This window comes from Acinonyx jubatus, chromosome D1 (assembly GCF_027475565.1).
Source record: "Acinonyx jubatus isolate Ajub_Pintada_27869175 chromosome D1, VMU_Ajub_asm_v1.0, whole genome shotgun sequence".
Classification (NCBI taxonomy): Eukaryota; Metazoa; Chordata; class Mammalia; order Carnivora; family Felidae; genus Acinonyx; species Acinonyx jubatus.
The window spans coordinates 76,077,082-76,100,693 of NC_069390.1; the positions used below are offsets into that span (position 1 = coordinate 76,077,082).

The window sequence follows — 23,612 nt, forward strand, 5'->3', positions numbered from 1 at the left end:
TCTACAAAATGAGCCATGAACAGAACCATGAACGGAACCAGCGATCTCATGCCAAAGTGACTGTGTGTTTAAAGCAACGAACGCCAAAGCCAGCCTCTTGCCCTGCACTGCCCAAGGAAACAAGAAGGCAAATCCACAATCCTCCCACCACGATAAACTCCATTTGTCACCTTCTCACACGTGCCTCCAAGACTAAACTTGTTTCTTGGTGGCTCCTTTTCAGTTAATACCCTTAGACCTCAGTCTAAACTCCTTCTCTTACAATTTGGCTCAAACTACTGATCACAGTGAATCTCCATATTTATAGTTCCAATTTGGGAGGACTTTAAAATCTATTATGGAAACCAGTACAATCTTAGGGAATAGACTGTGTATCCAATTTACACAATGAAACCTGGGCTGCAGCATTAATGCTGTAGGAAGACTGAATAATTTAACTGAATTGTATTACATTCTTTGTGCTAAAAATCCTTTCTTTTATGTTTGTGTTTTGGGCAAAATCATCAATTTAGCCTTGCAAAAAAGCTTTTGTTTTGCTTTTATATTCTCCTGCCCCTTTGGCATCTTCTCCGTCTCTCTTTATTCGATTCCCTTATTGTTAGATTCAGTCCTAATTAGAAGCGTCATTGCAGCTGAAAACAATGACAGTTTAATGGAGTGAAGCAGATCTACTATCTTGGGTGGTAGCGGTATGATGTGGTTAGCAGTGCCTTCCACATTCTTGTTAGCTGGGTGCTGAAAACATGAACACCGCCACCATCACAAAGTAGAAGGGGATACATCTCTAGTTGGCATTTTACTTATTCACTTATTTGTAAGTTCCAGTATTATGCTTAAAATGGCTCAGATAGAAGGAGCCATGAAGATCATCTGGTCTAATTGTGTTCTATGGACACATGTCCATTACGAAGGAATTTTTAATTTGCTAATGGGACCAGAAAGTAAGAATCATGCACTAAGTTTATCAAACAGCTAAATTTATTCACTGTAAACGATGATCACTTACTCTGCAATTATGTTCTCAATTTTTTAATGCTAAAATGTATTTTTTTTCATGAAATGATGATAATAGTAGGTGGTAGTTGTTTGAATTTTTAATGTCCTTATACAAGAAAATAAAATATAGCAAATTGGTGTCAGCAACCCTATTATAAATATGACATTGAAAGATAAAAGTGGGGCCACACATCTGGTCTGATCATCTACTTCATTGTGATCTTGGGAAAATGAGGCAGAGAAGTTACCTGGCTTGCATGCAGCTACTGAATTATTCCACGGCATCGAAGCTATGTGGCCTTGGATAAGTTCAGGTTCTCAAACTATACCTGTGCGTGAAGGAAAAGTACATGCTGTACCTATCAAATTCAAAGTCACCCCGAAACTACTGAGCTACTGTGTTCTGTTTATAATGCTCTCATTTGCAGTATTTTTGGTCACATGAGAGTTATCTTTGACATTTAAAAAATATAATTTCTCTCTCTAAAACAAAAACAAAAACACAACCAAGGCAGATGGTCCCCAAGGATACACCTCTTCAGTAGACTCTATCCTTGGACAGGTCACTGTGGAGGAAGGACTCAGGGTCTGTCCACTTTTTGTGCAGATGATGATGGCAGTTTCAAGGCTATCTGTAGACATTCACCTTTTCACAACACTTGGTTTCTAACTCTCTGCTGTTGGTGTGAAGTACAGAGGGCCCACTGGACACTGTGAGAGGGACAAAAAGAGTCCTAACAAACATCCCAACATGAAAAAGATTTCAAGTCATTTTTTTTAAACTTCATGTATTTATGAATACATGAGAGAGACAGAGACAGTGCACATGGGGGAGGCGTAGAGAGAGGGGGAGAGACAGAGTCCGAAGCAGGCTCTGGGCTGCTAGCACAGAGCCTGATGTTGGGCTCAAACTCATGAAGCTGTGAGATCAAGAGCTGAGCTGAAAGCAAGAGTCAGAGATGCTCAACTGACTGAGCCACCCCGGGAGCCCCGATTTCAAGTCATTTTGGACACTAGAATAAAAGTTAGATTTGTCTGTGTCAGATTTCAAGTTATCTTTGTCAATGGTGTTCTGATTGAGTCAGCAAACCCTTAGGGAAGAGCCTTCCCTTCCTTTCTGTCATCTGTTTTGCCAGGCACACCAACACTGCTGGAGAGGCTAGGAAGTGGGCGTAACCTATTTTGCTTTTGTTTTTTCCTCTGAAAAAAGCGAATTAAATGACAGAATAACAAAAGAAGTAAGCAACAAAGAAATGTAAGCAGAAACTTAAGCGTGACACTTTATTCACTCTCTGAAGCCTTACTACAAAGCCAATCATGCCTTAGCTTTCAGTTCTGAAGTTTAGAGATTCAATGTTAAATACCACAAAGCTGATACAGAGATTTCTGAGGGAAGATATTGACAATATTTCATGTTTCATGATATAATATTCCCCCAAATGAAATCCATGGTCTATTATTGATATTGCGCTATCCCTGCAGCAAACTTGAAATGTAAGGCAATAGGATTCCACTCATTATTTCTTATTAGTAAAGCTAATAAACCACAGAAGTAGCTAATATATATATATATATATATATATATATATATATATATATATATATATATATATAATTGTATGGTATCTGGCCAGATTGTATGGTATCTGTGTTCCTCCCAGCCAGAGCAGAAGGTCTATCTTTTCCATTTTCCTGTCCTCCAAGAACTAACATGGACTCCTCGAGTATTCTATCAATGATTGAGCACATATTTAAGCATCTACAAAGTGCTGGCTGCTGGGGGCTGAGAGGTGCAGAAGACAGATAATTCTGGAAGGCATAACATAAAGAGTGAGAAGAGCTGAGCGAGGGGAAGTCAGGTGGGGGTGGATCTGTCTGACCGGCTTCCTAAAGGAAGTGACGTCTAAGGGGAAACCTGACTGATGAGTGGGAGTTTCCCCAAGTTCTCTTTTTCTTTGTCTTTTCTGGTTACTGGAAAAGCTGGTGAGGTTTGTGGCTAGGAAGATACTGTTCACTGTGCCATCTGCTACAGGGGTCAGCGTGAAAAATGTTTTCGCTTTCAATGCTTGGTGTTCAGACAGTACCTTTCATGTTAATGACACGCTAATGTGTCTGAGCTTCTTGGCCCTGTGATGCAACAGTCTCATGCTCCCCTAAACCTGGATACTGAGGTGAACCTTCTTGGCCGTGCTTTGAGGAGTCCCTTGCCTCCATTTTCAGCATCAATTGGTGAATAAACTCTCCTCTTTCCTACCCCAAGGCAATGGTTAGGCAAAGAAATTCTTCACTTCAAAAGAATTGCCACAGAAAGGTATTCTGACTCTGGCTGAGTGGTGTGGCCTCACTGTCATCTGAATCACCATCCAAACTGAGTCTCAGAGACATTAAGGGGAAAAGGACAAATGTGTAAAACCTGGAGGTATGAATGTGTGCATCTTGTAATGAATGCATACTAGCCTTGGAGAGATAAACAAGCTTCCCTCCTATTCTGTGTACTGTTTTCTCTCCCTGAAATTTTATTTTATTTGTGAAAGAAGGTTTTTAATCTGTTTTGACAGAGAATTAGCAGAGGAGAAGAGAGAGAGAGAGGGAGAGGGAGAGAGAGAGAGACAGAGAGAGAGAGAGAGAATCCCAAGCAGGCTCCACACTGTTAGTGCAGAGCCTGATGTGGGGCTCAATCCTACAAACTATGAGTTCATGACCTGAGCTGAAATCAAGAGTTAGATGCCTAACCAACTGAACTACCCTGAACTACTGAGTCGCTCCTCTCCCTGAAATTTCAAACTCCACATGTATATAATGCAAGCAATGATGGAAGGCTTATCTCTTTACACACACACACACACACACACACACACACACACACACAGCCCTTAGAGCTTCCTGCTTAATTTCTCACAGCAATTTCCTCCATTTAAGATGGGCTATGGTCCCTGAGGGAAACCTCCGGCATCTGAATTTGGCAAAGAATCCCATTCCCATGGAAGTTAGGGCTGCCCTCATACTCCCAAGAACAGCCTGGCGAGGTTCTCACCCATCTGGCTTCTTTGGAGAATGTGTGCAACCAAGGTGGACTGATGAGGGGGCTTCGATGCTCCCCAGCTCACGCAGATCCACAGGTGATCAAGACCTTCTTGCCTCTGAGTATGAGGAAGAGGAGGTCTACGTAAATCTTTACCAGCACACAGCTCACTCACTTCTCTTGCTGCTCTACAAAAATGAATGTCGGCAGCGCAGTTTAGATATCAAAACTGTCTAAGTGGAGCCTGACCTTTGGACCTTGGGATCCATGGTGAATTCATACTCATTTAGATTTGACCCCATTTCAAGTGTTCAGAGAAATGTGAAAGAATTTTACAATAGCCACCCCCTCCCCCCAAACTGAATGAAACATGAGGAGGAAAAACAAATGGAGAAATTTGTGAGAATGGTTGGCTTCGTGTGTATTTGCAAACAGAAATAGGCAATTTTTCAGAGTTTAAATTGCCTTATAAAGTATCTTTACACAGCAGAAGAGATGGTCAGAAATGCATTTTTTGGCCCAAATTTCCATTCATTTCTCCCTTGGGAACACTCTTTCCTACTTTTTATTCCCCCTTTCTGACCCTCTGGCTTTCTCTCTGGCTTTGACTATGCAGACAACTTCAATTTCATCTCTCACATGGTCAAAACCTTATTTTAGGAATCATCATGGCTGGAATAGTAGTAAAGGAAGCAGATAGTTTTGTGAATTATATTCACACATGCACAACACACCCTCATCTACCAAGTTATGCCTCCCAAGGCTAACTGTGGTGTCAGAGCACAGCTGGTAAGGCCACCGGGCCAGGCTGCCTTGGTGGCAGGTCCTTTACTGCCTGGCTCTCTTTTTGTAGACTATGGAAATAGAGCTGATGGCTCAAAATCATTTTAGCTTGATGAATCAGAGAAACAAAATTCAGTCTACAAAACTGGTATGGATAGGAAGAGACACTGATAGGCATTCAGGTAGCTCCCAAGCTACAAGTATCTTAAATGACCAGAAGGAAGAGCCTTGTGGCCCATCACTGGGGACATTCTGGCCAATCTTCCCTTGGTCTGGGCCATGAAAGTCTAGCCAAAGAGGTGCCTAGCCTTCCCATTCAGAATCTGAAGCCAGGCTGAGGTGGAAGTCCCCTCTCTGTTGTTGACATAGCGAAGGGCTCTGTGCACATGCGGGCCTCACATGTCTCTCCTATGCAGTGATTCTCTGCTTCACTAAATAGACTGTATTCATGATTCCACCACTATGCCTGGCTCAATCAGTGCACGTCAGACAATTTTTTTCTTAAATGCAGTGTTTGAGAAGTTGTGGTCAGTACTCTAATAGTTTAATGTCCGCATGAGTCAAATAGACTCTGTATAGGCTAGCCTGAGGATATAATACACTTTCTTTAAATTGTTTCTATGGAAAAAATGCACCAGGGGTAGCGCCCCCCCCCCCCCGAAAATTAAAAATCAACTTTTAGAACCCAATACTCAGAAGTAGAGACTGTTCAGGGGTGCCTGGGTGGCTCCGCTGGTTGAGTGACTGACTTTTGATACAGGCTCAGGTCATGATCCCAGGGTCATGGATCATGTCGGGCTCTGTACTTAGCATGGAGCCTGCTTAAGAATAATCTCTCTCTCTCTCTCTCTCTCTCTCTCTCTCTCTCCCTCTGCCCTCTGCCCCACACATGCTTTCTCTCTCTTGCAAAAAAAAAAAAAAAAAAAAGACTATTCAGAGGACCATTACCTGCTTCTGATCGCTAACCGTATGAAAAGGCTCGTGTTTCTGCTTCTGGGAGTGGCGATACTGGTACCATGGCCAAGACACCGCCCCAGAAGACAGGGAGGACAGTCCTCGTGCTGCAGTCTGGCAGCTGACCATGCACTTAGTCGCCCTCACCTACTGAGAGCTGTGTCTGAAGTGTCAGGGCCCCTGGGTGAGCAAAGCTGTCAGAGAGCTTCAACTGTGCCAACACGAATGAAATGCATCGACAGTATTTATCTGCTTGCACATCAGTCAGTAACTCATCTATTAAAATAAAAAAAACAACAACGATTTTTATCTTCTTTCATTCATTTTGAAATTCTTTCCTATGTTTTTACCCCTTGTATTTACTATTCTGTTTTGTTTCAGGGGATGAGAGCTTGGAGTAACCTGCTGGTACAGAACACAGCCAGAAGCAATTCCCCACCAATAATCCTGGATGTCCCTTAGGCAGGAGCTAAATGTGATAAATGTCAGCAAATGAACTGACTGGCATAGAAACCAAAATCCACCAGGGAGAAGGGCAAAAACCACGAACATATTTTCAGTTGTAACCAGATCAGACTGTAACTGCCTAATCCCTAATAAATAGAGTGGGATAAAGAATTGAAATATTCTTTGGAAATAGCTCTGTTCCAGCATTTCACAGAAAAATACTAAAATAAAACTTGATGTACATGGAACTATGAAAATAGATGTTGCATTAATCAGAATTAAATTATACACACACAGTAAGGGGGTAGCATATTGGGCTAGAAGATAGCAAATGTCTGACCCTGGATTAAAGACGTGGTTGAACAAATTCCTTAAGGGCAAGAGTTGCGCATTTATGCTTTCTGGCTGAGAGATGCAGTGTATGGAGTATGGCTAAAAGCAGACAAACATGGTCTGAATTCCAATTCCGTCACTGATAGGCTGTGCGACTGCATTCTGCTCCTGAGTTCTTCATAGATAAAGAGGAGAAAATTATTCCTATTTCTTAGGAATGTCATGGAGAAGCCAATTAGCTCATAATAAGTGCTTCGTAAACGAAGCTTCCTTTTTCATTCCTTCTTTGCACACTTGTAGCTCTGAATGTACTTAGGAGGACATTATCTATGTTCAACAATGTTCTTTCTTGATATTTTTAGTTTTTTTCTTATCATCTCAAATGAGTTATGATTTCGTGGAAGGTTTCAACATTTTACCTTTCATATATCCTTTGTCAGGAAGCTATTATCAGACATAGTCCACCAAAATGAGAGCTTAAATAGACAAATAGAGCAACACAAGAGATCCAGAAACCGGGAATCCGGTAAAGGACAGAAATGAAGGCATTTCCAGCATGGAGGCAGGAAGCCCTATGGTGACTGCTGTATCTGTAGGCCTAGAGAAATCTGTCAAGATGGCTGCTGGGGATAGAGGGCTATTGGGGAGATGTATCCACGAAAAGAAACAGCAAACAGATTAACTGACAGGAATTACAGGTGGAAAATTGAGAGATGTTTTACAGAGCCGTTGGATGGTATGAAAAGACATAGTCAGAGAGTCAAAGAAACTTCACGAATGAAAAAGGTAGACACTGAGCTCCTTCAGAGGAATTATGGTTACAATACGCTGGCTTGTCTTAGCTGTAAACATTATTTATATCTTCATAGTTTTACAAACCCTGATGTAATAGATACTGCTTAAAATTAACAAACCAAGAGGTATTAGGCATGCATACATTTAGCGATCTGATGGTAAATACCAGAAGGAAAAAATGATGTAAGTGGTTTCCTCTAAACACCATGACGGGTGAGGGGTGAGGGGAAGGGGGTGCCAAGGAATAGCTTTTGTGTTTTAGTACTACGTGTCTTTTTAAATTATTGTCTATGTTACTTTGATAAAAATAACCAATTTAAAGATGAGGAGAGTAATTGCATTTCAGAATCAAGAAATTCAGGATTATAGTATAAAATTGTAACAAAGGAAGTAAACGAGGACTAATTGCTAATTGCTAAGTCTAGGTCCAGAATTCTTGCCTCCTATTTCCCATGCCCATGCTGCGCCCACCACACAGTGTACCCCATCCATTACACTTCTTTTAAGTTCCTTTGTTTATTTTGAGAGAAACATAGCATGAGTGGGGGAGGGGCAGAGAGAGAGAGAGAGAGAGAGCGAGAGAGAGGGAATTCCAAGCAGGCTCCATGCTGTCAGCGTAGAGCCTGATGTGGGGCTCAAACCCCTGAGACCCGTGAGATCATGAACTGAGCTGAAATCAAGAGTCGGATGCTTAACTGACTGAGCCACCCAGGTGCCCCCATTACATTTCCTATAGCGACTGTCGTGGTTTTCTCTGTATGGGAAGTGCTCAAATATCGGTTGATTGATAAATAACTATGCCAATTGCTGAATGTTTTCACAGTGATTTTTAATAAGCTTGGTTTGGTGAACAGGGGTGGGGGGCCCATCTGCAGTCTGTAGTTTTGTTCTGTATGCAGGGATAAGATCATGGCTTAAAAGGATTTTTGAAAAGCTCTCCTTGAAATCTGATTCTGAGGTAGACATTCCATGGGTCTCATCTACTCTACACAATGCACAGGTTTGCCAGAGCCTCATTCGAGACATTGAGATTTGAGTGAGGCAGTCTAATGGGAATTTTAATTATGCATTCCTATACAGTCTCTAAACTCTATCTTGGGATAAGCCAGAACCCTGGTTTGAAGACTGTCCTGAAGGGCCCTAGGTTTTAGGGAGGTCTCTGGGAAACCTTGAAAGGGGGAGGGGAAGAGAGAACTATTCTTGCTAAAACAAAGTGCAAAAACCATTGATACAGAGCTTCAGAAAACATTACATCTGTACCCCATTATCTCAGCTTCCCAGGGAAAAGTATTCACTGAATTAAAATCCAGTATTTTGGACTCAAGTTTTATAATGCAGCTTAATAACAGAAACTTCAAAGTAAACAGTGTCACGGTGTCTTTGCAAAATTTTCAGTGGAAGATGTCCATCATGTGACCTAATTCCCCCAGTGATAAATGTACCTTTGAATTTGTTTCCAGGAAATAGTTCGCCTCCACTGATGAGCTGGCATGCTTTCTTTCATACTAAAGAAAAAGGACCCCTAAATCCCCCACATAATTTCTCTTTGCCTTAGTTGCCTGGAAACTTAAAGTTAAATGAAAGCTCAGTTTTGGAATTCAACCATTCCGAGTGTCTACTAACATTTAGTTTGGACTGTTTTAGTGGGTTCATTTCTGATGGTCTTTAGTTTGAAAAGGAAAGCAAGCTGACATTTGTGAATTGTGTACAAGTTACAGGCCCTGTATTTGTTGTAAGTCTCATGGGTTATTTCATGGAATTTTTTCAACAATCCTGCAAAATAGGCGTTGTCAGAATTATTGTACAGATAAAGCAGCTCAGTTCTGGGAATTCAAGTCATTTGACCAAGGCTATACGATCATTAAGGTGCTTACATTTTTGGAAGTAAGTGATGCATAAATTCTCAATAATGTACATTTTGTATTCAGATTGATGTCAGAAATTATTTGATCCTATTTCTTTTCCTTTGATTTCAAACCCATACAGCCTGTAACACACACACACACACACACACACACACACACACACACACACACATCATAGCTTCTTTCCCTACCTTCCTTTGCTCTCCCCTCCTCTCTTCCTGTTTCTGTGTCTTTATGTTGGAACTTTCTCTCAGGTGCTCTGTTAGCCCTTGGAAGTACAAAGATAAATTGTATACAGACTCTGACCTCAAGGAGCTTGCAGTTTAGTGTCGTGGTTGACTTATAAATTTAATTACGATTCAAGGTAGAAAGCAGTGAATGTAATGAGAGATACAAAATACTCTGTGACTTCAGGGGAGGAAAAAAGAAATTCTACGGTCCCAACCCTCTAGGAATTCTCATTTCACCAGACCAAACAGATACCAAAACAAAATGCTAATACAATATAAGAATGGTACTGAAAGTGTTGTGCACACGAGAGGAGGAAGAAACAAACTTTGCTTGTTTCACAGCTTGAGGAGGGGCGATTACAGCAACATAGGCAGTGAGGGCACAGGCTGGGATTCTGAGACACCTTGGAACTGTCAAAGCAGGTGGGCAGGATGCCACAGCCAAGGGGGAAAAGGTCATCATTGGGCAAAAGACATTCACAGAAAGGAGAGCTGGTCCTGTGAAGTAGAGGCCTGGGGAGTGACTAGATCTGGAGTGAAGGCACATTCCAGGGAGAAGGCTGGAAGTGGCTGGAACCACTCGCCTTGATCCTGAGGAGCATGGAACAAGGCAGAATTTCTTAGACACACTGTCCAGCCTGTTACTAGGAGGGACAAGGGAATTGGAAAGAAGGAGATTGAAGGAGTTTTGCAATAACTCGAGCACAGAGGCAGCAGCAGAGGTGGTGTTGAGGAAGAGGCGAGGACTGTCACCAGTGTCATCTGTAGAGGTACCTTGGAGGGTGGGCCCAAGGGAGAGAGAGGAATTCTACTGACTGCAGAGGTTCAGAGCCTGGTCATTGAGCAAATGAGATTCAGAGGGGTAGGAGCACTGATGGAAAGTTATTTCCTTTTTTAACTTTTTAAAAAAAACCAATGTAGGGCTCGAACTCATAAACCATGAGATAATGACCTGAGCTGAAGTTGGACACTTAGCTGACTGAGCCACCCGGGTGCCCCAGAAAGTTATTTTTGAAGGATACTAGGGATATAGGGGTGACGGAGAGAATGGGAGAGGACAGCTGAACATGCAGAGACATTCTGAGGTTGGCAAAGGGTGAAGCTGCTGGGGCCCACACTGCGTGCACATTCCAGATCCAAAACGTCCCTGGCATATAGACATTGTGAAGATCTCCTTGCCCTTGGCTCCACAGTGTGTCCTCTGTACTGTAACTACACTGAGTTTTCCAAATGTGATTCTTTAACATTCAACATGTTTGAATTACGCAACTACCTCCCGTAGGTGCAAGTTATGCCTCTGTTTAAAGATGACACATACAAGAGGAATTTCTAAACTCTTTACCATGGTTTGTATGTCTTCTGATGATCTGGCCCCTGTTTACCAGTCTCATCTCTCTCCTCTCCTGACTGTATACCCTACAGTCCAGCCCTGCTGAGCCGCCTGACCTCTTCCAAAAGAGCTTGGCCTCTGTCTCTGAATATCACATGATAACTTCTGTCACAAATCTTATAACACTACAGAATCTCATTTCTGTCCATTACCTATGGGTAGGGATTGTGTTTTGGTCACTGCTGGTAAACTGTTAATGTCCCACACATGTTTTGTAACAGAAAAGAATCATTTGGAATATCGTGGATAAAATTCTCTTAGTTGACTCTTACCCCTGTGATTCCAGGCTCCAACAAGAGAGCCTCTGCAGAATCCCCTTCCAGAGGTCTAACCCATGGGGAGCCAGGAGAGTGCCTTCTCTGGCTTGCATTACCGAAAACTAGTGCTCTCGGTGCAGGTCTATGGGCAAATGGTGTTTTAAAGGCAGACTTGTCATGGAGGAAGGTGGAAGTGGCAGCTCCCATTCCTTCCTCCTCAGGAGGAGAGGGTGATGTGTTGGCATCCTTAAATACCCAGAACAGAAGAAGGGATGGCGAGGAAGGTCAATGGTGAAGTTCATCTGTTCATTTTTCAACAAATATGTTTTGGATGTCTCCCACAAAGTAGCCATGATAGGGGTTGGAGTACAATGGTGAACAAGATGGACACAATCGCTGCCCTCAAGTAGCTTGCAGTCTAGTTGAGGAATACACACAAGAACAAAAGTATAGGAGGGCTGATACCTGCTAAAAGAGAGAAAGTACCAGAGAGCGGCTACCAGAGAGTACAGGATGGGAGCTAACCCAGATTGGGAGACCAGGGAAACCTTTTGGAGGAGATGTCTTAGCTGAGTCTGAGAAAGTGTAGGGTTAGGTTAGCCGGGCCGAGTAGAGCAGAAGAATGTTCCAAACATTCTTCTCCAGTTCCACAACATATCTGGAGACCTGAGGGTGAGGGAAAGCATAGTACTTTTCAGGAACTGGAGGACATATTTTATGGTGGGAGCCAGAGTGCAGAGTGTGTATGAGTGTGGCAGGTAAATACAAGTGAATGGGTAGGTGGGAGTCAAGGAATAAAACAGCTGGAAAAGGAAACCAGTAAATCTTGGCAGGATCTGGGTCATGTAGGGCTTTATAAGCTACATGAGGATTTGGATTTTATTCTGAGAAAATGAAGATCATTTACAGGGCTCAGGCAGGTGACAAACATGATCACATTCCTATTTTATTTTTATTCTTTGTTTAAACGTTTGTTTGGGGGTGGGGAGGGGCAGCACGTGAGAGAGAATCCCAAGCAGGCTCTGCACTGTCAGTGCAGAGCCCCAGGCGGGGCCTGATCTCACAAACCTCAAGATCATGACCTGAGCCGAAATCAAGAGTCAGACGCTTAACTGACTGAGCCCCCCGGGCACCTGATCACATTCCTGTTGTAGAATGCTCACTCCACTTGCATGTTGGCAAGACAGGAAGGTGGCAGAGGCCAGTTTTTTCGGCACTTGAAGTGAGAAGGGACAATGGTTAGAGGCTGTTCAGGATATGTTTTGCTCATGGGTAATTCATTCCTTTGTGCCAGAGGCCTGTGGGACACAGAGATGGGCCTGCCAGATCATTAGCCTCATGGCCCTCCTCAACACAGATCCTTTTCCAGGAAAAGTCTCTTCATCCTTGTGGCCAGTACTGGCTCCAGTGGCTAAATGCCCTCTCCTCCCCCCAATTCCCACTTACGGCTTGCCATAGAACAGGTCTCAAGGAGATCAGAGGAAAGAGAAGAGTTCCAAACTGATCTGTAGGAAAAGGGCAAAAGAGGAGAGGATACAGCCAAGGGGACGGGAATGGGACAAAGACCCCTAGACACAGAGCAGAGATGTGAGCCCAGGACCAGAGCGTGAGGCCCACACACTCATGCGTGCACCCACACAGACCTGTGGAGTACCAAGGAGAAGGGCCAAAAAAGCTCCCTGTTTATGAAGTTCATGTTTCCTAAAGGTGGAGCTGAACTTAAGCTCCTGTGAAAAGCAAACTGTGGAAAATGCCAGTGATTCAGGGTGGAGGGAATTAGCAGTAGAAAAAAAAGGGAAACAGGTCAACCACCCCCATGCTTTCATCCTCAGGGAACTTGAAGCTTGATTTTGCAGGATGCATAGGAAAGTAGTCATTGGCTTCCCTCTATTATGCTCTACTCAATTTATTGCTTGGAGAATAAAGTGCCATTTTATTGTTCAGATTCATTGCATGAAATGCAAATATGCAGCCAGAGTTCTCTAATTAGTATCCAGAGCGCTGCCTGGGCTCTGTGTGTGTACGTTTGGTCTTCCCCGCTTAAAACACAATGTGAAAGGGTAAGATGATTCACTCACATTACATCTCTCTGATCCTAGTAGTCTAAACATTTGTGCAGTCTTTTGTTTCAAACCGAGAACTCTTTATAAAAAACACCTCCTGAATATCAAGTTCTGTGCGTGACTTTAATTAATCACTAATGTGAAAATGTACTGATTAGTGCACTGGCTAAATGGGTTGTTGCTTCTTTTCAATTTCACAAAAAGAAATCATCCCCCGCCCCCCAATCACACACGCACACCAAACTGATAACAACTGACATCTGATTAGAAAAGGCAAAACTAATTAGAATGGGTGCAAAGGGGATTGTTTGAGTCACCTACGTTAATGCACATTATAGTTAAATATCTGTCAGATTTTCCATTAACCCTCTTGCATTTCCATTTCTAGGATCAAATCTATTTCTTAACCTCATACCCCCTTTTCCCCTAGTTGGAAAGTTGGTATTCAACAGGCTGAATTACACACTAATGCTTTAAATGCACATCTCTTATTGATGGATGCAACACGCTGACAAAGACCTTGGAGTGAGAATAATAGAAGTCATTCCCCTAAGTGTGGATTTAAACCCTATGCATTATGATTCCAAGGCTAACATGCTCTTCTTGTTATTGTGTTTATTTCCTTATTGAGGGATACAGGAATTAATTGTTGCTTTACACCAATTCACTCTATTGTGCTCTGAGCTATTACATACTAGGATGACAAAATAAAATAGAAATGAAAGTGAAATATCCAGCAAATAGAGCTCTAGTCTGTAAAAGGTTAAAACAACACATTCAAAGTTGAACGTGTAGACTCAGGGGGAAGGCTCATGTGATTTGGGCTTAGTTATTAACACACAAGAGAGGATTATAGTATATGCACCCAATAAGAATCCAGTAAGTATTAGCGGCAGGTGTCTCTTTCAAATCATAAGCCCATTGAGGGGAGGGACCATGCCTTTCTGATCTTGCAAAGAGGGCTCTTTGCATCACTTAATCTTTTAATCTCCAATTCCTGGCACATTGTAGGTGCTTAATAAACTGTAATCATATGAATGCATACACGAGTTATGGTTTTACCCTATTGTTAAACTCTAACGGTGACCCCGGACAGTTCCTAAATCTTGCTGGATCGTGTTAAAGAACGAGAAAGTGAGTGAACTTTTTTATCATTGAAAAAAGCTAACCAAACTCTTCAACTTTTTCCTTTAAAAACTGAGTCACATACCACTCCCCTGGGTATTTTCCATTTTTATCTGGGATCAGAGACACCACGAAGCCCGGCAGCAAATCAACCTAGCCCAGATGCAAGAATATGATGAAAACAGCTCAGTTTGAAAACACTCTCTGATCATTCAATTTCTTAAAAACTTTTCTTTTTAATTTTATTTTTTTCCCCTTACCATATCATGCCTTCTTCTTTGCTCTGAGTAGCGGCATCAGTGTCCAGAACTGTGCCTGGCCTAGAGCAAACACTCAACACATATCTTTTGAATGAATGAAGAAAAACTATTGGTCGAGTTCAGAATGGGGCAGTACTCAATTTAGCTGGAGATCTTTAGTTTATGGCTCTTGGTAAGGCAGACCAGGAAACATAGAGAGCTGTGGATTCAGATAACTGAATTTGTTTGGAGATCCTTCCCTGCATCAGAATTGCCTTACATTTATTTTCCCTGAGGTGGAAATGAATGGGGTACGTAGACAGTCATGAAATTTCAAACAGACATCATGAGAAAAAGGCCCTGTGAGCCTACCTAGTTCCTTAACGTACGCAGCACAGGAGTTATTAATGCTGGGCTTAGAATGAGACCAGTTACAAACTGTAGTCCTAAGTTATTTAAACCTCATTGAGCCTCCATGCTCTCGCCTGTAAAAAAAAGAGGCTGAGAACATCTACCACTTGGGTTATTTGTATGCGGCACAGAATTGGTACTAATGTCAGAGACAACAAACCAGCTAACAGAAACTAACGAAACACATGCAAAATCCCTCCTGCGAATCTTGCCAATCAAGATTCTTCCGTACAAATCACAGGAGCACACGTGTCTGGGAATTCACTCGGCATCCTAGCTTTTGCGCTAGTTTTGGGGAATATTAAAAACAAAGTTTTACTTTTCTTTTCAACTTGCAAGATTCAATGATAAACTATTAAAGACAAGATGAAAATGCAAACATAATGTTTGGTCTGCCATGGACGATCCTCGGAACGCCTGTGCCAGCCCTCGTCCCTCTTGCCAGCACAGCCCAGCCAAAGTGAGTCACGATGCAAATCACCAAATTGTCAAGGGTCATTTGCAACGATCACCTCGCATCTCTTGGGGCTCTATCCCAACTTCACTCTAGATTTCATGTCGTCTGTACTTGACCCATGACCACAGATTTGATTCCACCTTGTGGCCTCACTCCTGGATTCTGAGTATATGGACTGATTTTGTGTCCCAGCTTGTTTAGGACATTGGGGTAGGCTTATATTTAACCCTTCACACTCCTGACTTCTTTTAACCTGGTTCTAGCCCCTAAACCCAAACCCTAGCACTAGCCTACCTAGCTGATCCTTTCCCCAACCTGTAGCCCCCAGCAAAGAGGTGGTGTGGAAGTTATATTGTTGCAGAACATCGAATTCATAATTATTTTCCCATTAGAAAAGGCATTCCCAGCTGATTCAAGGTTCTGTCTCTTCTCTGGCACTCTCACTGGGCAATTATAAGGATTTGTCAGTAGACGGGAGGTACAGTGATTCCTTCACCTTCAACTGGGTGCTCATCTTTAAGATCAGATATATACAAAATTACCTTAAGAAGAAGAGAGAACATTAGACTTGTCTGATTTATGCCAAGGGTTGACATGTAGAGTAGTGAAGGATAAACTTGGCTAGGTAGAGAGAGTGGGGTGACATTCTTAATATATGATTGAGGAGCTTGGCTTTAAACTAAGGAGGAAATGTACAAATTTATGTTTCGGTCATAACAAACCATCCATTCACTGGCTGCATTCCCTCTCAGAATTTTTAGAGATGGGATAATTCTAGACCAAATATAGAACTCACTTGAGTTTCATGGATCTAATGTTAGAAAAAAATTACACTTTTAAGTGTCTGATTATACAGCTCTGAAAAAGATCACTTTTTGGTTCAAAAGGTTAGAGCTTTTGGATTAAACTCTCATGAGCCCTAGTGAACCAATAACTCTTTCACACCTTAAACAAGTATTCAGTGACTTGAAGATAAATCAGAACTGCATGCATTCTATCCTTCTCCTGCCCTCTCCCATAACCTTCAAATCAGAAAGGGAAGGAAATTATAGCCAGGGGGTGTTTCCATTTGCCAAGCCCCAAACATCAGCAGGACACAGTCACTGAAGACATTTTGTGAAATACCAAATACCATTTGTTCTCTCAGGCTCCAGAGAAGGGATTACTTGAAACCACCCCAGGCATGGCACAATAAAGAGGTCTCCAACAATTCAATTATGTCACATCCATGTCCTAGACACCTTTCACATCTAGGAGAACAGAGATGGGTATCCAGTAAAGAGAGAGGGGCACAGCCTGCCCCCAATTTGTTCCTTGCCCGAACGTGTAGATCTGTCTGGGTGCAGAGCTCCAAAGTGTGAAGAGAAGGCCATCTTTGCACACTCCACTGGGTAAATTACAAGCAACTGTTCGACAAATTCAATCTACCATCCTGCAGCAGAAAGCCCAGATTTCCACCATTTCCAAGGCTAAAGGGCTCCAATTAGCAAATCCCATAGTAAATCTTCCTATGTTTGACATAAAGTGAGTATGACAAGCAGAAAAAATTCATGACCAGTGCTTTCATTTAAGATGCTCTAGTTGATAAACTTGAGAATTGCTTAATTCCCAATCTCTCCCCTCCTATAACTTAGGTCCTGAGTAACAGAGAGTTTGCTAATCTGAAATGAGAACACATATTTGTACTGTCTGCTATAAATGGTGGGGTTAAAACTATGCTGCCTGAGCTGAGAATAATTGCCAATATACTAGATGAGACAATAAGAATTAGAAAAACCTTAAAAATATGCTCATCCAAATGAAAGTTGCTTCTCAAAATTATCATCTTGGGAAGAACTCATTTTTCATTTTTGTCTTCAGAAAAAGTTCGCAAACCAAACTTTAAATCCAGTCCTATCCTATTAGTTATTTCTTGGTTTTGACCCAAAGCAGCTTTACCCATCTCGACTGTTTTCAAAGATCACCCTGGCAAGGATGAGTATTATTGCACTGGTAATAATCCACTCAATGTGCTAAAAGCTCTGAAGACAATCACCAGAGGGAAAAAACCCATAACTGTATTAAACAATAGCACCCTTATTAGCATAAGTCCAGCCTCCCAAAGGTGAATGCTTTTAAAAGGGCAACACGTATTTGACTATGGAGCTCTGGTACACTTGCTTACAACTCAGGCACAGGATTTCTGAATCCTCCCTCTTAGAACTGTTGACCAGGAAGAGACAATTTGATTCAATCTACAAAGTTAGGATAAAGCTGTAAATAGGTAGCCATGGCCAGCCTGTATAGAAGGGTCTTTAGCTTGAAATGGTGCTTCCATTTTTACCATATGTGGCATCATATGTGGCACATTCACTGGAAAAAGTTAATTATTATCTAAGGCATTGAAAGATGTTTGCTGATTTGGCCATTAGAACCCACTGGTGTGCTTGGGTCCTGGAAGCTTGGGTGAGGACCAAGAGGTCATGAATGTGGTAGACAGTTGATATGAGCAATGGAGCCAGAAGCAGGACCAAGGATATTGGAGGTAGCAGGAAGACTCCCAAAGAAGGGCTAATGGGGCACCAAAGAGGTATGTTTCTTCTTGTAAATTTCCTTTTTTGGTTAGCTCCATAATGTTCACCCTCAGGAGGGTCAACAGTCATGCAGACATTTTTTTTTTTATTCTTTTCTTTAACAGCTTTGAAGGTTGGAGATGAAGAGTTTCTTTCTCCCCAGAGGACTTAATCTACTCTGCAGATTATGTAAAAATGGTTCAATATTATAAGAAATATTATTTCTCAGAATTTCACCGTGACCCTCAAATAGTCATTCATTTCCCAACAAATCCTACCTGTGAGCTGTAGAGCCTAGTGGCTGAAAGTACAGCCTTCAAAGTAGATCATCGGATTCCTGGCTCTGCTACTTTAGAGTGGCAGAGTGTGTGACTTTGGAAAAGTTACTTAACCCCTCTGTGCCTCAATTGCCTCACCTGTAAGATGCAAATAACGGTATTTCCTTCATATAGGTGAAATGAGATACTGTAAGTAAGAGAGACACATGCCATGCCATACAGGGTACATAACAGATACTACCTTTATTAACTATAAATTATTATTTAGCTCCTTCCTTATTATTTCCATTTTTATGATCTGAAGTCTGGGCCTAGGGAGGGTAAATCGCTCCCCACTCCCCATACTGCTGGACAATAAAAGAATCAAGGATATCGCTTCTCGGCCTTTTGGCTAAGATCAAGTGAAGAATCAAGGATAGGTTTCTTTTATTCCTCTAAAACTGTTTATGTTAGAATTTGAGACTTACTCCAGTACATCTCCTACATAAGAGTAATACTTGTTAAAAAATATTGATGTCCTATGTGGTCCTTTCCATGATAATCACAATTGCCAAAATTATCTCATTTTATTCTAAAAAATCCTAGGATATATTGTTAATCAGCCTCGTTTACAGGTGAGACAATTCAGGCTTAGTGAGGTCCAGTGACTTGCTTGAGGTCACACAGTTAGGGAATGTCAGACTAAGAATCTGAACCCAGATTCGTCTAAACTACAAAGGCTATCCATGCTGTTAGGAAGTAGTTCCACAATACCGTTTGTTTATAAATGATCCCCAAATTACCTGCGTTAAGAAGAAACTCTGAAAATATACTCATGAGTCTCCTCAGGTCCCTTCCTCGTCAACTGCAATTAACACCCTCCCCCCCGCCCGCTGCACCCCACATACACCTCTTAAGTGGCTAAGAGGGCCAAGCTTTACTTGGTGCAGAGCTCTTGAATCCCAGTTGAGCCCAGGGTTCTCCTGGCACATATCTAGGGCAAAGGTGAGCTTGGCTACAGTCTGTGGTGCCTTGTGGTATGCTTTTCTGGGCAGTAGCCATGAAAACTACTCTAGGAATGTGACTGGAATTAGGCTCAGTGCTGTCATACTATCCTGACATACTGATTTGACATGGAGCGTGTTGTCTTTGTGCTGGGAAACCAGTGCAGATCTGTCAAATTACACGCACAAAGCAACATTCAGACTTCCTTCCTTCCAGGAAGAGTTTCCTCTCTCAAGTTCCCTGGGGATCTGAGCTTACTCACCAATATGTGCTCTGGAGGCACAGAGCTATCTCCTCCTCCTATTCATGTCTGGGGCAGAATAAAACTTCTGCTTTATGTTAATCACAGGATACAAGGTAACCACAGATATTTTTTTCGTTTGTGTAGTGATGACAATTTCATCCTTTACATGTAACGCAGGCATTACTTTCTCCAAAACACTTCCCCTTGCAGGGTAAGACACCCAACCACTGGGCTATCATGTTATTACCCTTTCCATAGTATTAAAATGGTAGTTTTAAGGCCTGTTTCCCTCCACAGAATGTGCTTGCAGACAGGGCCCATACCTTATTTAATGCACCAGCATGGAGTCACAGCTATTATGATGGGTTGGGCATTTATACGTTTCATCAGTTGGTGTGGTGTATACTGGCCATTACATATTCTTAATGCCGTGTCTGGGCTTATTTCAATATTCAATATTTTAATACCCGCATAACCACAACAGCCCGCACATGGCAGGTACTCAGGACGATGTTCACGTCCGCTTAGTGACCGATTCACCGACCGGATGAATAAACACTTGGGTGTATCAGAAACTTACTGGCAACTGGACACGTCACTAAAGGCATGAATTATAATGCAACATTCTTAATCAGCAAGAGACTTTGGTCACTGCAGATCCCAATGGCAGTGACTGTTCTACAAGGAAATACTAACTCTTGCCTCCAGATGCCCCAAGCGAGCCAGGCTTCACGAGGCCTTCCTGGGAATCCAACAAGACCACTCCCGTCTTTGTGGTCTTGACTCTGTCCCCACACAAATGTAGCGGCAACCAAAGCATGATGACCCAGCTGAATGGTCTCTGGGTCCTCCGCGTTTGGAGTAGCAAACTTACGGCCTTACCTGTCTGTGCTGTTGGGAGACTTGATACCCCAGTCCTGTGATGGGCTGGTTCTGCATTTTCTGAAGCAGGATCTTTTGCTGAAGAGGCAAGGGTGACCTTAGCAAAGGCTGGCTGGACAGAGGCTGGGCAGGCTGGGATGGCGGCGGCGGCGGCTGCGGCTGCGGCTGCGGCTGCGGCTGTTGCGGCTGCGGCTGCGGCTGAGCTGAAATCGAGCTCTGTGGCGGCTGTTGCTGTGGCTGCTGTTGCTGTGGCTGCTGCTGCTGTGGCGGCTGCTGCGGCTGCTGCTGGGTGTAGTGTAGGAGAGAAGGCTTACTCTGGGAAGGCAAAACAGAAGGCATCTGCTGGTTTGCTTGATCTGAGTTAAAATGGAACAAAGGCTTAGTGTTGCCATGACGGGGCTCCATGGCCGTGTGCGGGTTGTTAATAAAACTTCGACTGAGATCCTGAGGCTTTTGCTGCATGAGCACATCCAGGTGCCCGCCCTGGGCCGACGGGCTGGCCTTGTACATGTAGTTAGCCAGCACCTTCGACTGGCTGCTGCCGCCGGCCACCCCAGGCATGGGGGAGCTCTGCGGGCTGAATGGCTGCTGACCGAAAGAAGGGCTGGGGATCTTCTCCTGCCCGAATGGGCCCGGCGATGGCCCGGCGGAAGAGGGCAAGGCTGACCAGCTGGGAGGCTGGTGCTGCTGCATCCGGGCGTGCTGCTGACGGTTGGCAGCGATCTGTTTGAGCTGCTGGGCATGGGACACCTCCTGCCAGCTCGGCAGGGCCCGGCTTGCTCCTGAGGCTGTCTGAGGCTGAGCCTGGCTCTGCGGGACAGAAGGGACTGGGGATGAAGTGGAGAGGGCGGAGGTGGCCATGGAGAATGCAGGGCCGGCTGATGGGGGCCTCATCTGAGGAGAGCCCGAAGGACCCTGGGTCAGGCTGGGGGAGTATTCACTTTTGATCACTGTCTTCTCCATGGGCAAGGAGGGTCTGGGAGTGCTCCTCTGGCTTTGCTGACCCAAGTCAATGTTAAATGGGTCATCCTGCTTGATGGTGGCATTGATCATGTTCTCCAGCTCAAGATCACTCATGGGAGGCACAGATATGTTGGTCAGTTCATTGAACAGTTCCTGCAGCTCTGGATCCATCAACTGCTCTACAGGGTCATCTCCGTACCTATTGGAAAAAATATTCTCCTGGGTCATCTGGCCATCCATGTGCTTACTACATGATACAGTCTCTCCTGGTTCCTTCTTCACTTCCTTCAAGCCCATGTTGAAGATGCCGTTCCCAGGAGAATGTGTATGTGGTGGCAGAGTATTAGTCTTCCGTAGGGGTGCCTGGCTCATGGGCAAGGTCCCTGACATCATCTGATTTTGTCCATTATTTACTTGGAGGCCCCCTTGTCCTGCAGAGAGGTTCTCCCCGACACGGATTCTTTTGATATCAAGGAATGAGTTGTCGACAAAGCCATTGGGCCTCTTGCTGTTGGCAGGAGACAGGTTAACTACTTGTTTTCTTTTCAAGGAACCCTGGAGCTGAAAAACAGAGGGGGAATAAAAAAGAAAAATGTGAGCTATTAATCCAGAAATGCTTTTTAGTCAAAAGAGACATAATATTTAAGTGGGTCCCCCCCCCCCCCATTTATACACAGGACGAAATCGAAAAGAAAAAGATACAAATGGAGCACAGTCTGGAATATAATGAAACTCACACTGGTGCAGACCAAACAGATTAAACTGTTTCTGGAGGAGCAGGTCAGTTAGTGGTTCGAGATCCCATCGGCTCCCGCGATTGGTACACAGGTCAGTGGATGAAAAATACTTCACACATTGTCAGGAGTTATTGATAATACCCACAACCTGTCACCAAATGGAGTTCTCTGGAGCAGGCCCAAATACTCCACGCGCATGCACACACAACCCCACTCCGCTGCGGAGAACTGGGAGCGAGCACAATTTTGACCAAGATGGGAAACACCAAAGAGTCGAAAGCTAAGACACAGTTTCCAGGTTCTTCTTTTCACAGATTCATCGGTGAAACCCTTCATCACTATTATCCTCCAAGTACGTAATCAGCATAGTTGTTGTATTCAAGCAGGTAGCGTGCCTGCTGTTGTACTATTTTTCTTCCTATAATTCTGCGGCTTTGCATTTAAGCCCATGCAGCAACGCTGTGTGGGTGCAAGGAAGCCATGAGATTATCCTTTATCAAACAAGACGCTCCAAGCACAGATTTTCCTGGGGATTCACTTCTTGTGCTCCCAGTCTCGAAAACTTAAAGCCAAAACCAAGGTGCAGAAAACTGGTACTACCCACTGGTTCAGAGCTCAGGCTCTGGAGCTCAAATTCCTATTCTATCGCTGAGTACTAAGCGACCTTGCCACTTTACTTATCTGAGCCTCAATTTCTTTATCTGGAAAATGGGGACGATAGCCCTTAATTCATAGGAAGAAATGAGACAATGCATGTACAAGTTTGGCACAGTGTCGTTGTCGTAAGAACTCAATAAATTACAGTTTACAAAAAAATGACTTACCACGTTCTCAAAGAGGGGAGCCTCTCTAAACAGCAACATTAACAACAAAATGCTTAAGTACTTCGTGCACTGACTCAGTGATTAGATTGTATTACATGGACTTCAGATATCATAGGGAAAGGAATTAAGGACCATACGATCATATCAATAAATCAATAAGAAACGAAACATTCACCATGGATCTTGAGATCCTTGTTGGTTTGCCTCTAAAGTGTATCTATCCAAGTGCGGCTTTCCGAGTGCCATGGACCCACTTAAATTATTTAATGTTTGTTCAGAATAATTATAAAAAAACCTGAGGCAGGATACTTCCCGGACACAAAATTCTATCACTTTTCTTTCCCTTCCATCTCACTACCACTTCCTCACCCTCCTGAAGATTTCTAGGTAACTTAATTAGAGAACGGAATTAACCTAACTGAGCATCTATTATATGCCAACTGCTTTAAGTATGGTTGTTTTTCTTAGTCTTTACAAAAAAACATTAGATCTGTATTAATTTGTAGCTATTATTTTATAGATAAGAAAACCAAGGCTCAGAGAGGCTAAGTAACTTGCCCAGTGTCACACAGCTAGTAAGTGGTAGACTTTTAACTCAGAGTCTGTGTAATTCTAAAGCCTGTGGCATTTCGACATATTATGCTGCAATCAGCTTGTTTAGGGCTAGGGTCTGCCCAGCACGAAAAGGCCAAGGGCAGTGAACACAGAGACATCCTGTATCTCTGGTAAAATGATGAGGAATATGGGAATGGCCAGGATGCAGTTACAGGGCCAAATGTGA

The 23,612-nt window shown here is 43.1% G+C and overlaps 1 protein-coding gene across 2 annotated transcripts in view; it reads right to left on the bottom strand.

The window, feature by feature from the left end:
• MAML2 (mastermind like transcriptional coactivator 2) overlaps nucleotides 1–23,612 on the bottom strand; it is a 344,695-nt gene that overhangs the window by 89,367 nt on the left and 231,716 nt on the right. For both annotated transcript variants that reach the window (XM_027040068.2, XM_027040067.2), the window contains exon 2: nucleotides 20,308–21,831. In XM_027040068.2, coding sequence (XP_026895869.2) covers nucleotides 20,308–21,831 — 1,524 coding nt within the window. The remainder of the gene's footprint in view (nucleotides 1–20,307; nucleotides 21,832–23,612) is intronic.